General features: G+C 38.9%; 3 protein-coding genes across 3 annotated transcripts; 2 read left to right on the top strand and 1 right to left on the bottom strand.

Moving 5' to 3' along the window:
• Positions 1 to 631: 631 nt before the first annotated feature.
• nfam1 (NFAT activating protein with ITAM motif 1) lies at positions 632 to 5,455 on the top strand. The gene is made up of 6 exons (XM_030425368.1): positions 632 to 1,012; positions 1,458 to 1,727; positions 3,392 to 3,510; positions 4,516 to 4,641; positions 4,782 to 4,892; positions 4,982 to 5,455. The coding sequence occupies exons 1-6, from the start codon at positions 919 to 921 to the stop codon at positions 5,042 to 5,044; spliced, it is 783 nt and encodes a 260-aa protein (XP_030281228.1). The 5' UTR covers positions 632 to 918; the 3' UTR covers positions 5,045 to 5,455.
• Positions 5,456 to 5,630: 175 nt separating this feature from the next.
• f8a (coagulation factor VIII associated) lies at positions 5,631 to 10,521 on the top strand. Its single transcript, XM_030425354.1, has 12 exons — positions 5,631 to 5,765; positions 6,225 to 6,271; positions 6,397 to 6,469; positions 6,944 to 7,103; positions 7,292 to 7,360; positions 7,480 to 7,600; positions 7,694 to 7,786; positions 8,019 to 8,083; positions 8,958 to 9,039; positions 9,187 to 9,233; positions 9,649 to 9,704; positions 9,818 to 10,521. Exons 1-12 carry the CDS (start codon positions 5,707 to 5,709, stop codon positions 9,897 to 9,899), a joined length of 954 nt encoding a protein of 317 aa, XP_030281214.1. The 5' UTR covers positions 5,631 to 5,706; the 3' UTR covers positions 9,900 to 10,521.
• LOC115586385 (epithelial membrane protein 1) lies at positions 10,496 to 17,231 on the bottom strand. Its single transcript, XM_030425395.1, has 5 exons — positions 17,105 to 17,231; positions 16,116 to 16,208; positions 14,369 to 14,468; positions 13,772 to 13,912; positions 10,496 to 12,122 (listed from the first exon to the last, which is right to left on the bottom strand). Exons 2-5 carry the CDS (start codon positions 16,188 to 16,190, stop codon positions 11,962 to 11,964), a joined length of 477 nt encoding a protein of 158 aa, XP_030281255.1. The 5' UTR covers positions 16,191 to 16,208; positions 17,105 to 17,231; the 3' UTR covers positions 10,496 to 11,961.
• Between the last annotated feature and the right edge of the window lie 218 nt (positions 17,232 to 17,449).

Below are 17,449 nucleotides of genomic sequence, written 5' to 3'. Positions count from 1 at the left end.
TTTTCATGCTGCAGCTGAGGTGAGGTCAGCGTTGGCCACTGATGCAGCCGGAGAGAGAAAATGGTGAAAAAAAGTCAAGTGTAGATTTGGAGCGGAGGAAAGAGGCATCGAGAAGGGGGAGGAAAACAGACAGAAGGACATATCGGGTTAAGTGATCGTGACCGCTGCACTTCAACATCTGCACACCTCTGCTGGCAGCTTCAGAGAGCGACTCGACAGAGAGTTACTGCTGTGGAGGAGCCACTGCACCATCCACATCTGGTTCACATTAACAACAGGCAGTTTGTCACCTTCAGCTGAATTCCAGCCTCTCTCACTCTCTCTCGCTCTCTCACACACACACACACACACACACACACACACACATACACACACACACACACACACACACACACACACACACACAATATTTTCACCCTGCCCGTGTGAGTCTTTCCCGTCCTCTGCCTTTTTAAAAACCACATGACGAGCTGTGTGCGCTCATGTCTCACACTGTTGCTTCTCCAACACTGTCTCACTGTGGAGGAACGCCAACATTGCACTTCACATCTAGAGGCTGACGTAATAAAATAATGCAACCAGAAATACCCCCTTTTAACACAACTCAAAGCAAGTGAGGGGCCTTTTTTTGTGCAATTTCCCTACTTGTACATCTATCTTAGCTTTCAGGCTTTATGTTGAATGCCTTGAATCAAACAGAGTCTTTTCATTAGTTCTCTGCTCCCTCTGAGTCCCCAGTGAGTCAGTGTCCTGAAATAAAACAGAAAAATTACATTTTGAGGAAGTGATTTTGCCCGAAAGAGGAAACCCAAAAGTTTATGTACCAGCAAAACTGAGAAACTCTGAGCAGATACACGGAACAACCTCAGCAAAGCAGAAGACCATAAACAGTCCCGCAAAAAACCTAAAAATCACAACATGGCTGCTCGAGCATTTTGGCATCTGTCTTTCATCTCAACCTGGATATTTGTGTTGTTCTTCTCTTCTGTTTGCTCAGGAATGACACAACCAAGTAAGGCATCCACACTGTACTTTTACTGACACTGGACCAGAGTACTGCGACATTTTGTGACTCAATATTGTAATTTTAAGATTGTTTTGAGCTAAAGATTTAGATTCAAAGTGTAGATATGTGTTTCTTTAGCATGATATCAACAACAACTAATGATTACTTTCAGTATATTTGTACAAACATTCAGCAAATTGTAAAACATGTGTCAGAGTTTCCCAGGTCCTAAGTTCTCTGAAGTGTTCAGATTGCTCGCTTTGCCCAAAGAACATTCTAACACCCCAAAAGATTGACTTTATAATGATATATGAGAGAGAAAAACTACAAATCCACACATTTGTGAAGCTGATTGATTTGCTTAATAACCGACATCAACAACTGATGTTTATCAGTTCTGCTGCAGGTTAAGTTTTCGTTGATCAATTAATCATTTCATAACTCATCACAGAACTGAACCTGGAGAGCAGAGTCTTCGTGGCCTTCACAGGAGAAGATCTCAACATTAAATCTACGTTAATGTTGCCAGCGAACCAAACCAGCGACATCTTGACCTGCTCCGATCCTTTCCACACACAGATATATAACTGCACCATCCCTATGACTGCCATCCATCCGAAAACATTTTCTCCTACCCTGGAGCTGAAAAACCTGAAGACTTCAGGAGAATACTCTTGTCGGTATAAAAATGCTGAGGCGTTCTGGTTTCTTCGGGTGAGAAGTGAGTACAAAGAAGAAGAGCACGTGATTGAAAAGATTCAACTGAAAAGGATTTTTATGGCAATGAATTCATTGTTTCTTTAGTTCTGTCTGATCTTTAAGTAACACTTCATAATATCCATCATTCATAAATAGAACATTGTAAGTAAATTCAACTTTAGTTAATAGTTATTTCACCATTATATATAAAGTATTATAGACAACATCAGGTGAAACTTTACAATAAATAACTGCTTTTTAAATGCTTTATAAAGTATTTAATTGTTTGTTTACAGTTGAACTGCTAAAGTTGAATTAACTATAAATTTGCCATTTATTGATGATGGTCTCACCAGTGTTACCAGTCTTCAGGTTGGCGGTGATAACAAGGTCCGACTTCTCTGTGAAATACTTTACATCATGCAAACCACAATAAGGATCTTGCAATCTCAGAAACCTTTAACCTTTTGTCGTTCACTGCCTCACAGTGGAGACACGCTGGATGTGGCGCAATGTGTTACAAAGTCCTCTCCTGTTCATCTTCTGTCGCAAAGCACTGTGAGATTGGAAAAGGGGTTTTAGGGGTGTGTCATCTGGCGATATCAAAAATTGTGATCAGTCCTGAAGACGTTCAAAATATTTTGGTAATTACACGTCCATTATGGAGGATTTAGTGGCATCGAGCACTGAGGTGGCAGATTGATATTTGGGGTTATCTGCAATCTTTCTACCTTCAAACAGTGTTGTGGGGACTTTATTTTTCCTCTGAGAACAGCCTGTTTATTCAATTATGGGAAAAAAGTGTGTATTATTAGTTCATTAACACTGTAAATATAAAAATTCTGAGTTTGAATTTCTTCTCCAACACTACACAACGCCCCTTTCATGCAAATGAAGAAATTAACAAGCTATTTCAAGACTGGCTACTCTAGGGCTTTTCAAAATAATAATATTTCAATAAAGGGTTGCAATTTAGGACGTGGATCGTGATTGTGCTTAAGTAGATTGCTATATTACTTGTGGGCCGGATCACAGAATATAAAAGTCTGAGTCATTGGCCTGCTCACGGTCAATGACTCAGACTTTTATATTCCCGAATTTAAATGTCATTTCTTCACTTCGTTTATTAGTTTACACAACTGAGAAAGAAACACTAAATATACAAAAGTACCGGTAAAAAAAATGCACCCTTTTAATCTTAGAGGGTTGTCAGTTTGAATCTCGTACATTCCCTCTGCTGTAACAACCTGGGTTAAAACTTTTTAATGAAAGCGTATTTTTGTGCTTAACAACAGATATAACTAATGAATAGGCTAATTGGCCTTCTAACAAACGGATCAAAGGAATCTGGAATTTGGCCCAAAGGCCATCAGTTAAATAGGTCCGCCCTCGGAGGTTTCTTATCCCTTAAATAATTATGTGGCCCCTCAGATTTATTGTAGTATACCTTGGAGGGTCCTGATAGGTTGGGAACTACTGAATATGTAGAGAGCAATTAATGGACTACCATGGATGCTGACAATGAACTCAGTTTATCCCGAAATAAGCGAAAAGTCCATTGATCTTAAATATTTGCAGCCAGTGGATTACTTGCTTGACAGACGAGTCATTTATCAGCCAACCTCTGCTCTCCAGTTGTGATGCATTCCTGGCACAGACTGACAGTGAGCGGTGTGTGTTTTCCAGATGACGGCTACAAGGAGCCCACAGTGGACTACAGAGAGTCCATCATTGTGGCTGTCTTCACAGCTGTGCTGCTGGTTTTCAGTGTGGTCGGTTCAGTGTATGTCTTCAGAGGACATTGGGTAAGATGTGCCCTGCTCGTAATCAGGGAGAGATTAGGACAGCCTTTTTGTCATTGTGAGAATTTGCCTTTTCATAAACTTTAACTGTGATGTTATGACGCGAACAGGCAGAGACGTCAATGAATCCCGTCTTTTCTAACTGATAAGTCATTTGACTTGAAGTTAATTGGCAACTAACCGATTGTTTACTCATCTTTTCTAACATTTTTCAAGCAATAGTGGAACATTTTAAAGCTCCAGCTCTCAAATTCTTAAGATTTGGTTTTTGTCTTGTTTGATAGTAAACTAAACATTTTGTGCTTTTGGGCCACTGACTGCACAAAAAAAGCAATTATAAGATGTCACCCTCAGATTCAGGAAAATGTAACAGGTATGTTTCACTGTTTTCTGACAGTTTATTAACTAAAGAAGTGATGAGGTGAAAATAGAAGTTACAGAATAACCATTAGTTTAGAAACACAAAATCATATCTAAGACAACAATCAGATCACCTCAGAAGATCCTGTACAGATTTCGATTGAACCCGCCGCTCTCCCAGCAATCTCCTTTTAAAGTGTACTCAGCTGGATTTCCTGCAAAAAGCCAACAGTTCTCTCACATCAGGTAGTTTTCTAGAGCAGCTTAGATACACCTCTGATTAACAGCCACAAACCAAAATCCAACCTTCCTTTTGTAAGTACAAATAACTGAAAAAGTTAGGTAGTGGTGTGTGTGTGCTTATGTTAGTCCCTTTAACTTCTCAGAGGGATTACTTGGGGTGGTATTTTAGACAGTGTCATATTTCTAGGACAGGAACTACTTACTCCTCAACCAGTAATGAATCCACATGGCAGCACAGTGTTTCCTTGTTTGTGTTTTCATACCTCAAGTCTATCCAGATATCCAGATAACTAAGTGCAAAGAATTCAATTCAAGCATTTGACAACAGTAAGATGCTTTGAAGTACATCACATGAAAATCCTCAAGTGCTTTAGTCTTGTTTATGTTTTTTGTCTCTTCTTTTAGAAAGAACGCGGCACTGACAGCAGCAACACTGGCAGAAAACGAAAGCAGAACAGAGACGACAGGAAGGAGGAGATGGAGAAAGACAACGTGGACATATTAACAGCTACGTCTACATCATTCTATGCTGTAAGCACCTTTCTTCTCATCAGTGTATAGACAGACATATTTCACTTGAATTAAATTGTACCACCTCATATTCATCCTCCATCTTTCCTGTAATGTTCATTTTTATGTTTCTTGGAAACTGACATGAGATATTCTCTTAGAGTCTAGAAGCTCGGCCCAGGTCCATTTATGATGTGCTGGACACCTCAGCTGCCAGCAGAGAGCCAGAGCAAAGCAAAGCTAAACCCAAGAAAAAGGAACCCAAAAAAACGGTCAGTGAGAACTTCAGGTCACATTTTCTGTTAACAATGGAAAACAATAAAACCTGCAGTCAGTGACCTGTCCTTTACTTCCTCCACAGACGGTGCAAACCGCACAACCCCAGAATGAAGACGTATTTGAGTCTGTCTATGAGAATTTTTGAATCGTGAATAATCTTGTTCGAGGAGCTGAGATGACTTTGGTTTGCTGTGTCGTTTTCACCTTATACCAGTCACAGGAAGAGATTTAGATTCTTTAGAAATAAAAGCACCAATTACAATATAAAAATACTGCACTGTAAATGTATGTTGTAAAAATAACTCATTATGCTGGCAAAATGATCTCTATGACCTAATGTATTGTACTGTTGCTATATTATTATAGCCAGTAGTACCCAGCATTCTAATGTTGTAGCTGGATTCGGTGATGTTAATTCTAACTTCTTTTTATCTACTGTCAGAGGTATAATTTACTGTATAACAATGTTTTTTTATGTAAAGTAACTACAGCTTTCAGACATGATTTGGAGAAAAATGTACATTAAAACAATAAAATACAGTATTTCCCTCTGAAATGTATTGGTTTAAAACTATGAAGTAGCTTAAATACTTTTTTAAAGTAGAGTACTTGAGTAAATCAAGTCAGTGTGATTTCTGTATTTTCCCTATTATCCCTCCTAATATTGACATTTCATTCTATGAAAAACCACACCCTCTTGTGTACGCTGACCAATGAAATTGCGAGTTCTCGATTCTACGAGCCAATGCCCACGCTCCTGTCAGTCGCACTTCCTGGTTCGGTTTGTTGTGTTTTTCTGCATTGATCATGGCTTCGGAGGGCGACTTTCTGGCGAGATACCGTGCTGTGTCAAACAAACTGAAAAAGTAAGTCGTTACGTTTAATTATTTCGAGTAGAAAAAGTATAGAACATCAGGATTATCTTAACATTGAACGGGAATAAAGCTACAGATAGGTGATACAGCTAGCACTAATAAGCTAGGTTAAGCTAACCGTTAGCCTGTCTCTCTTATTACTGTCAGTGTCATATGACGGTATTAAAACTACATTTGTGTGCATGTAATGTATTTTGTGATACACATAGGATTATGTTTTATTATAACTGTTTCTTGCTATTTTATAGAAATAAGTAAATAATGTGTTATTCAGTTATTCGACAGCTAACGGTAATGGTAGCTGTCTAAAATGGCTAAAACTAGCAAAGCACACATTCATTCCTCTGTTTAGCACCGTAACAGCCAACAGAACTCTTAATGAGATAGCATGCTAACCAGCTAATTGTCATATTTTACAAAATTGAAAGACTTTGTTTTTCCTTGTCGCAGACGTTTTCTCCGTAAGCCCAATGTAGCTGAGGCGAGTGAGCAGTTTGGTAAGCGACAGCCTCTCTCAAACCCGAACAAAATCTTTACCCCGTTAAACAGTGTTAAAGAGAATATAGTGTAATTGAACGGGTTCTTCACAGTTTTCCTCATATTGCTTGTACCTGTGTTTCAGGTCAGTTGGCCAAGGAGCTGAAGCAGCAGGACTGCCTTCAGTATGCTGCCTTCTGCAACCTGGCCATGGCTCGGTGAGTGGACAGTTCATTGTGTCCATTATTAATCCTGCTGTTTGGTATGAAGCTGTTCTCACAGCCTGTTCCCTATTTTACACTATGTCCTGCTTCTGCAACTGCAACTTAATGTGAATAATTTGGGAAAGCTCCTTCTTAAATTGTCATTTGGTAAGTATAAAATAAAATTTTAATTTCTCCAACCACCTGTCAGGCAGATCATATCATGTTGTTTGGGACTGTCGCTACTACGTTTTTATCTCAGTACACACTGATTGGCCTAAAGGCAGTGCTACATGTCAAAGATTTAGCAACCAGACAGATCACCTCATAAAGGCACAGTCGAGTGAGTGCTGACAGAATAAACCACCACGGGGTGACGGAGGTGTTGGTAATTAACCCATGGGGAGCCTGTATCATTCATGGTGATGACATGTTTACTGTTGATGGTGCATCTGCTGTTGTTAAACGGCCTGAATGTCTTCACCGCAGGTGTGAGCAGACTCTCTTCAATGCTCCTGGAGAGGCCTTGGCATTGACGGATGCTGCCCGCCTCTTTCTCTCTTCCGAGAAGGAGAACAGGGCGCTGCAGGCACCGGGATTTGATGAGCACCTTCAGGCTGCACTCAACTGCTACAGTTTTGCCATCAAGGTAGACGATGAGTCCAAGTTTTTGATGTCATTTATTGTATATGAAGCAGCATTTGTGCTCTGTAGGTCATTTTTATGGAATACATAGGGGTTTGCAGAAAAGATTTCACACACAGAGCACAGTAGCTATACTGTCTTGACATTTTGATAGTCACCTTGAGATAATGCTGATGTACAAATGGGTTACAGGTATACATTGAGATGAACCAGCCTGTGATGGCAGCCAGCCTCTGTCTAGAACTTGGCAATGCACTCAAGGTAAAACTTTGGAGCTTAGCTTCAAGCTGCCCATAAAGATGAATTATATTTAATTGATATTACGTTTATATGCTGTCACTCAAATGCCATGTTCATTTCAACTCCTGTGGTTTCAATAGGAGATGAATAGACCAGGAGAGGCTATCGTTCATTACCAGAGAGCTGCAGAGCTGCAGACACAGACGCCAATTGAAGCCCTGCTGTCGATGGGAGAAATGGCCACGTGTAAAATTCTCACCCGTGAGTTCAGTCTGTTCATTTTCATCTGATATGTAGCTGCTACATATATGGGTTTTATGTGCGTATATGATTTGACTTTTGACTTTTTTGCAGGTGACTACGATGGTGCATTGTCAGTGTTCACAGAGATGCAGCTGACGTGCCAGGAGAGGGGACTGCAGCTGCCAGGCACCAGTATGCCTGTTGGTGAGGCTCTGCTTTCATCAAAAGCCTGCTAAAAATAATCTTGAAACCCTGAATGTAATATGTTCAAAACCAAAAAAATGTAGGGATAAGGATTTTGATTTAATGCTAAGATCAAAAGCTGGATGTTTAAACAAAATAAAAAATAAAAAAATAGGATCAGATTACAGCAGTGTCTCTTTTCTGCTCTAATGTTGTTGGTCTTGTCTTTTGTGTCTTAATTTTCCTGAAAAAGGTGCATTTCTCGACATTGTGGCAAAATGTGAGATCTCCAGAGTACTACTACTGATGCTGCTCGAGGTAAACATGGTTTTATGGTGGAAGATATTGCAAGAAAAAAATCACAATGTATTACTAAAGTAAATCCAATAAGTTCTGTGTTTTGCATTTTTATTAAATTTGTATTAGTATTTTTGAGAGGGCTTTAAAACACTGTGTACCTCATGCAACGTTTTCCCACAGATACAGATAGCAACCTGAACATGTGCCAATACTTTAGCGTCAAACAGCCATCAAAGGCTGAAAGGTGAACTGCCAGAAAGCAGGACACTTGAATTAAAAGAAGGAACCTACACAACAGCAACACAACAGAAATATTTCATTACTGAAGTTGAGAGTATTGATATTTACAGAAGCCCTTAACATTCATGGGTTAGATACATTGTTTGTCCTTTGATGATGAGTTAAATTGTATCTGTTTTCTCGAGTTCACAAGTTATTTTTTAACATTATCACAGACAGCAAATGTTCTTCTTTTTTGGAGATAAATTTCTCAAGATCTTCTGATAACAAACGTTGTTTATGTCATTATAATGAAATAACAATATTGTTTTCCCAAGATAACAAGATCGTATGTCATGACACTGTGCATAGCATTACTGATCGAGAAAACATTTGTATTAAGACGGAGCAAACAGGTTATATCGTGATTTAGACGATTAATTTATCTTGTGGGTAACAAAGTTTGTTTTCCAGTGATCTCAAGATGATCTCATTATTGTTGGAAATGTGTTATTTGTTATAAGTTGTGATCCAGAAAGGGAAAAAAAAAATACAATTTAACTTGTAATCATGGATAAACGGAGGAAATATGTCCGTAGAATTTGTAACACAATTTGGATTATTATTGCGTTCTCGTTTAATCCTCCGACCCTTTCTTGTTTTTACTCTTCAGCCTCCACCCCAGAAGCTGCTACCAGAACACGCTCAGACCCTGGAGAGATACGCCTGGGAGTCTTTTGACCCTCACAGCCAAGGTGAGTGCACCTGAACTATTATTAGAGTAAAAAAACCTATGAATTATATACACTCCCTTTCACCGGGAATGTAGAAATGTTGTCATGAATCCTTCGAGTGACATTTATTTGAAGTGGTGAAAACATGGATCTTGTCTTCTCCTTCAGTGACCTTCCTGCCTGAGAATGTTTTCCTGCTCCTGCAGTCAGTCGTGGTGAGTTTCATCATTCACATACTTGTACAGTTCAGTTCCTGATCCTTCCTGCCTCGTGCAGGAAAACTGATGGTCTTCATGGCCTTCACGTGACAGTGATAAATGAGCGGGATTTTGTCATCCTTAGCCAATGGAATAATGTTTTTTCTATTTGCGGTGGTGTCATTGTAAGCAGACTTTTACTTCTGTCTTTTAGTGTGAGTCAATCCATCATTACAACTGTTGATTGATGTTTACTAATGAGTTTAATACCCTTAATAAAAACGATTCTGTCAAGCAACTTGTTCTGGATGAACAGGCTCTGTTTATATGAGTGCATAAACAAGACGCAAGAATCTGAGAACTTGTCAAGGTCATCTGAATCCTCAGTTATGGTTTTATTTGTGCAGCATATAAAAGCAAATCTTTTTTGCAGATGGCGTGTCAAGAGAAAGACACAGAGTCCCTCAAGTCTCTTCAGACAGAGCTGTGGTGAGCATTCAAAAATTTTACATTTCCATCTTGTGATCTGGATCGAGCATCATTTTTATCACTTCTCAATTTGAAGTTTCCATATTGTTCATGTGTTTCTTTTTCCTCCTCAGGCCATTTCTGACTGCTGAGCAGAATCATCTTCTCCACCTGGTGGTTCAGGAGCGCATCACACCGTCTGGACAAGGCATCTAGTGCTGTCCAGTTTTTACTCACTTCCTCTGGGAACCATACTTTATTTAATGGAACATTCCTGTTTCTGACTGGGTCTGTTGTAAGACCTGAAGAAGTGTTGTTTTCAAAACCATGATGTTGTAACTTGTACGCAATAGAAAACTTTGCCTCTGTTAAGCAAAGTCACACAGATTTAGAAATCAGTAGAAATCCATGAGTCTGAAGTGAAGATCTGTGGGGATGCTAAGCAAATATTAAATTTAAATTAATGTTAATAAAATCTTGTGTGCTCGTACTTGAGTTAAGGCTACAGAACTGGAACCAGTGCCTGCTTATTTATTACGTAACAGTGACTGTTTTGGATTTTGTATCATTCAGACGACACATGAAGACTTTGTGATATAATTTGTTTTTATTAATAAATGATATGGCTTAAATTCCAATGTAATTACAAAACAAAACCTTCTACTGCATAGTTATGAAATATGGTGAAATATAACACCATTGTCCTCCATCCCTGGTTCACTTAATGTTCACTTGTACAAATTGCATGTACTTTTCTTATGATAGCAGCCAACTACAGACAAAATCAAACATGGTTAGAAAAAAAAAAAAACTCTCAATACAAAAAGTTACAAAAATATACTGGTTACAATGTACACAGATTAAAAAAAGGATACACTATACTTCAAATGTAAAATAACGATACATGATTAAAACTACTCGTACTGAAAATTAAGGCTTGTCTTTCCTGATTGTTCAAGTACTGCAGCAGGAATGCTGTAGTTTTTGTTAACACCATACCTTCACAGATACAGTATTATTTCGGAAAACCTGCAGTGGTACGCCTCACGATGTGATGATGCAGGCTGATAAGCACTTAAATCTGGTTGGAATATTTTAAACTACTACTTCTTAAAAGGGCTTTTGCTTACTCTCACCTCCCACATGGTCAACTTAGTTAGAATCTTAAAGCTCCTGATGGTGAGATAGTAATACTGATGCTTTGGGATCGTCGGTCGGGTCAACCACCATCCAAAAGCACCGGTGATGATTAGTTGGGGAAACCCAAAGTGTCAGCATTTTCCAAAAGGAATTTAAAGGCTTTAAAGGAATATTTTGACATTTTGGGGAATAATAAATTCTTTCCTGCAGAGATTTAGATTAGAAGATTGTGACTACTCTCATATCTATGTGGTAAACATGAAGCTAGCTCCAGCAGCAGCATAGCTTAACTTAGCTTAGCATAAAGACTTGAAATAAATGTATCTTTGGACAGACCTAGGCTACGTGTTTCCCCCTTTTTTCCAGTCTTCATGCTATGCTACACAAACTGCTAACACATAGATGTTGACTGTTGAGCCTCTGATATAACCCTCTGCAAGAAGGCAAATACGTTTGTTTTTTTTCAGAATGTTGAACTATTCTTTTACTGTTCTGATGGGTGTCTACTGAGCTCTCCAAACCTGTATTTAACTACCTTTTGAAAATAATAGAAAGAATTGATTTATTAATAACTGTATGCTTATACTGTTAACACGAAGGACGCACATTCCTGATCACAAACATCATTTGGTATCACTTTATCATAGCCATCATTAATAAATGGTACATTTATAGTTAATTAAACTTAAGTTAATACTTATTTGATGGTTAACAAACAATGGAATTTCAATGTTAAGGTTTGGAAACATCTGTTACAACTTTGCAATAAACAATGGCTAAACAAAAAATTTATAAATCATTTAATTGATTGTCAGCAGTCACATAACTATGAACTAAAGTTTTATTAACTATAAAAATGATAGTTGTTATAAAGGCATTTTCTTGTAGCCCACACTGTCAGTTACGTTCAGTCGTTCATGTAATATAAGCATTTCCATTTCAATGTATAATATTAAAAATATAAACAAATGGCTCTTGTTAGCAATTGAACATCATACGCCCATTTTCCCAGCCGCAGATACACAATCTTCAGGTTTTTTTTTTCTCCTCCAATTTCTGAAACAAATCCTACTCTTTAATTTCCCAAATTCAAACAGGGAATAGGATCCCAGATCTACCCTCATTCCTCCTTCGCGTCTCACTCACTCTTCTTCCGCAGGACGAGGTAGGTGATCGCTAAGAGAAAGGTGAGGACAAAAGAGATCCAGGCCAGGACGTAGCAGTGTCCGTAGCCTCCCACCTTGTCCTTGTCGTGGAGCTTGGCCGTATAGATCGAGGCCGCTATCATTATGCACAGGCCTGCGGGACAGAAAAGGAAGGAATGCTGTCACATTAAGAAGTCGTGATTTGTTCTATTATAAGTTAAGGCTCATGAATAAGAATGGTTCCACTGCAATCACAGTTACATGAGAAACATGATGGTACATGTTAAAATCCCAGTACTTCATTTAGTCGTTTTGTGATGTATAGTTTACCGGTCTTCTGTCTACATGAACTAGTCTTGTTTTTAAAATAAGAGTTATTTACTCATACTTACTTTCCTAATTTTAACTTAATAGATAGGAGGACATTTTGATTATTGTTATTTATTATTTGCTTTTCACTCTCCATGTTGTAAAGTTCAGCATTCGAGACATTCAGCATCAACATAACATGAATTTAGCCTATTATGTGAACATTTGACTTCACCTTTATGGTCATTACAGTCTACAGTATTTCACCCTCTTTAGCTTCATGTTATCATACTGGATGTTGACTTTCAGATGGGAAATTGATGTTTGCTATTCGTCTTAATAAATTGCATGTGGGGGATGTGATTGGTTGCAGGCTTGCAGACTTTTCTTTTTAATAAACTAGAATGAAACGTGGCATATTCATGTATTTTTGCACGCTAGACAGCCTGCAGGAGTTTTGCTATTTCTGCAACTTCTGGTCTACTCATCCCTCTCTTAATATCCTCCTGCAGTTCTCACAATATAATGGTTACGTTGGAGAGGTGAACCCCTGTACTTGCTTAGTTAATGAATTTCAAACTCTGAAAAATAATCAGCAACAGTTTTGATAATCCACTTGAACTTAATTTTTTTTTTTTTAAAACATGTCACCGTGGGCTTGATTGCTTCACTGACAGACCCTGGATTGATTTACTGAGAAACGATTACTCAATAATTATATAATTTGTTGCAGCTCTTTAGAGCATGCTACCATTTGTTAACAATCACTTCTGCACCCCTTTTGTACACACAGCCTCTAACCTCGAGGGATGATTTTGGTTACAGCCATATTTGAACAACATTTTTTCCTGCCCAGGCATCTTATTACAACCAATTCTACCAAAAAATACTTTAAAGGAACAACGTGTTCTGAAAACACCATCTCAGTGTGACATTTAAGACTGAGAGGCAGAAGTCAGAGAAGATTAATCCAAAGACACGGACAGTTTTACTCCACTGCAGTGATTTTCCTGAGGTCAAACGGTTATGTAGTTTTTGGTTAAACTGAAAACCTGCAGACTATTGAATGTGGATCGCACATGAGTGAAAAATCCCCAACCTCTTGTAACCATGTTTGTTTTAACACTATCATGCAGACACGCTGCACATGCTGCTGCTGAGCTCTGCTTACACAGACTTTGTGTCAAATGTCATGTAAGGTGTTTAAATGGAGGTCCAGACGTGCTCTCAAAGTTTCCTAGTTTCCTCTGAGAGAAAATGAATACATTCTGTCATGTTTTCTGTCAGAAGCTAAAACGTTTTATGCTCATTCCAATCTGATAAGATTATTTACAGTTACACAGAAATACAGGTCGAAAAATACTGAGGTCTCATATTTCCCTTTTCCCTTCAAGCATTTATCGTCCATAGGATTGCACAGATCTCAGCTCTAAGTAGCAGACAAATAAATCAATATTCCTCACACATGCAGACTTTAGACTCGAGGTCACTTACAGGCGATTAGCTGTAAAATGCCAGTGAAGGTGAACCTCTGGCCTTTGGGCAGAGTGAACAGCTGAGCCACAAACACAAACAAGGCCAGAATGGAAAAGACGCAGGCGAGTATCGAGGTGGCCTGAACCGTCTGGAGATACTCTGGAAACAGGACAGACACACAGTCAGTGACACAACAACACAACAACACAATAACACAACAACACGGCAATCTGCTTTAAAACTACTCTGTTAATACTACTTACATTATCAAAATCATTTTTATAGACCATATCTTTAAAATGAGATTGTCAAATCATGTATGTAGTGTGTCAGTGTTTGGATCCTTTGTTGTTTATTTGGTAGACAAAAGAAGCATAAATAAAACAATATTACATATATAAGAATAATACTGTTAACTTGTATTTTGTAGAATTGCACAAACTGTTTTATCTGCATGTGTTTCCTGGCCATTTAAGACCATTTCTGATCAGCATCCTGTCCGTATCTACATCTCAACATTCAGAGTCAAGTATATATGAGTACATGGAGATGTTCTTATGAAAAACAGCTCTCAGATCACCAATCTGGTTCACTGAAACATTTGTGGAGTTTTACCCTCTGGGTAGTTTTTCAGGTTGGTGTAATGCCAGACTGAGTTTTCCATCTCCCAGCTGCCCCACAGGTCAGTCGACATACTATCAGTGATCCACCAGGCCTGAAGACGCAGAGGCAGATTAGAATGAACATGAGTTATCACGAAACGTCGACGCACACAGGGAGGCTGCGTCGCATGCCAACAAAGAGATATTCAGTAAAGGTTTTGTAGATTTATTGTTAAAATTTAGTGTTAAAACTTATCATCCCACACACGTACACATGCACCTGCTGACAGACATATTCAGTGTCAGATTTGAAATATTATATAAAGCTTAATAAAAGGCTTTGTGCACCTCTGTGGTAGGGCTGCAGAGGTGTGCTGGTTTCAAGGTATACAATGGTCTGAAAACTGACAGTTATCATACTGTGCACACATGCATATCAGCTTACATATCAGGTTTAATGTCTGTCAGGACATAAAACCTTTTTTAAAAAAAAACCCTTGTGTTTTCATTCCTTCAAGGGTCATTGCACCTAATAATGTTGACAGTATTTGTGTGGTACAAACTGTGATATTTTTTTAGATGCTTATCATACTGTGAGAATCTCACAGTGTTGCAACCCTGTCTGTGGGTAGCAAAAACAAATCTTCTGACATTTGATTCCTGGGTATTTCCAAGTGGTTTGATGACACATGTGCTGACCTGACCTTCCATAGTTAAACATACGCGGCTTTAGCTGTTTGTATTTGCTTACCTACTTGTGTAAAAACCCTTGTTCTTCCTCTGATGACGGTTGTGTGTCAATATGTAAGAATTTTTGTTTAAAAAATATTATCAAAGTTATTGTGAGAATGTGCAGAAACAACAGTTTTGACGTTAGGACGTCTATTGTGTTGCGGAGATATCTATTGGTGTTGGCATGCCAACCAGCTCGCCCCGGCCTGTCACAGTACAATAGTAATTCACAAAATTCTGGCCCAACACCAGCACTGGTAATGAGCCAGGTCTGGCACCTCTGCTGTACTTCATGTTCACGCTCAGTTTCCATTTTATTCTGTTAAATAACTTCTTCATGAAGTATACAATTTAATGCAAAGTACAGTATTTTAACCGTGATGAGTTGATGCGAATTATTTAATAACTTAGACTTCTTAAATTAAGTTCATGCAATTTTTCAGGTTGCAAGTATTACTATATTAGGGGTCGAGTGATACTGCTTTTTCAGGGTCGATACAGATTTTTTGCAAGCAAGGAGACTGAAAACTGAAATAAATACTAATATAGCTAAAGTAAAGCTATGTAAAGTTTAGTGAAGTATTCTTAAGTACAATTTGAAGTACTTTACATGAATATTTCCATTTTCTGCTACTTTATACTACACACCACAACATTTATTTGATACCTTTAGTTACCAGCTACTTTGCAGATTCAAATTATTGTATCATTTACAGGCTATAAATTGTGATGCGTTACCAACTGTACCTATTGTTGCAGGCGGGATGTGTGAGAAGATGCTGCATCAGCACCAAAGTAGCACATTTTTAAATTAGGTTCTATCATCTGCAATCTGACAGAAAAATAACAGACACAGATAATTGGAAAATGCTGAATATCGGCCCTGATATTCGGTCTAACCCTAGTTTACACTTGATGCATTTCTTTATTGTATGATACTTAAAGAGATTGCATACATGAAGTCAGTGTTTGAGGGAAATCATTTTCTTTTAGTTTTGTGTTGCAGCACAAAGGAAATATCTACTCACATTATCGATGGTGGCCACCAGCAGCAGGATGATGGTGGTGATGTGCACAACAACGATTCCAGCCAGCATCAACATAGTGGCCCTCTGAGAAAACTGATAACAGGAGGAAGGATGCACCTCATTATATATTGTCCACACACAGGCTTATGTAACAAGGGCTTGAACATGAGGAAGCATCATTTATCTCTCTCTCTCTCTCTCTCTCTCTCTCTCTCTCTCTCTCTCTCTCACACACACACACACACACACACACACAGCTGTCCCAAATAAAAACAATCTGAATCAAAAAAGGAAAACCATTCTGGCTGAAGAGGGAGGGGAGAGGAGGGGGTCTGAAAGCATGCAAGTCCAAACTCGCCCTTCACCCCTCGGTCACATAAATTTTTGTTTCTTTTCTGTCACAGAGAGCAGAAGAAAAAAAAACAGAAACAAACGTATGTTCTCTCATTTGACACCTTCAATGAACCAAGACACAGAAACACTTAAGCCGTTTGCCTAACGACTCCTTCTTCACGGCTTCGGACCGCTCCCGCTGACAAGAAAGGCGCATTTGTTTAGACGGTGTTTGGGCATTCCCAAATGGGTGCTGCTCCGCTACACACACACACGCACACACACACACACACACAGGCCCTGTACTATAGTCAACAACTTCGAAAAGAGCGCGAGAACACCACGACAGAAAACAGCAATAGACAAACTTCAAAACTTCTACACCCCAATATAAAAACTCTTGACTACTCCGCTCCGTGTTCACTGATTTGGAGTCGTGCGTCCATTTCACGCTTTTCTGCGCTCTCGGTCACATCCGTACAACTCTTCAAAGCGCTGTTGAAAATCTCCCCAACGCTCTAACTTCACTTTTACGCACTCGGAAGGACAACAAATAAAACACACGCGCACAAGTCTCACAGCGCGAACTCCACAAGACAAAACTTAATCAAAGATAAGCAACGTGGATTAAGAAAAAAACAAAACAAAAACGTTACCTGAAAGCGCTTTGACGCACAGCCCGGGAGTGATTTGGGAATGTGAAATACTGTAGACCCACCCAGCTTTGAATTCCCAGCACACACACACACACACACACACACAACCACTGTTTTCCCTCACCATTCCCTCTCTTTCCTCTCACCAAGCCCCACCCATAAAGTTTCAATTTTTTCCCTCCTCAATGAAACGTCCAGACGGGCTCCACACGGTGCGTAAAGAGGAGAAAAGTCTTCACAACCATCCGTTTGAAGTCCTTTAAGCTGCTTCACGTTGGTTACTACTTCAGTTTTCTTCATATTCTTCAACTACCTTCAAAACTGATCCACATGAGTTCAATCTGT

Source organism: Sparus aurata, chromosome 1, assembly GCF_900880675.1.
Source record: "Sparus aurata chromosome 1, fSpaAur1.1, whole genome shotgun sequence".
In the NCBI taxonomy this organism is placed as follows: Eukaryota; Metazoa; Chordata; class Actinopteri; order Spariformes; family Sparidae; genus Sparus; species Sparus aurata.
The sequence above is the reverse complement of the archived record's forward strand: the minus strand, read 5'-3'. Positions and strand labels throughout refer to the sequence as shown.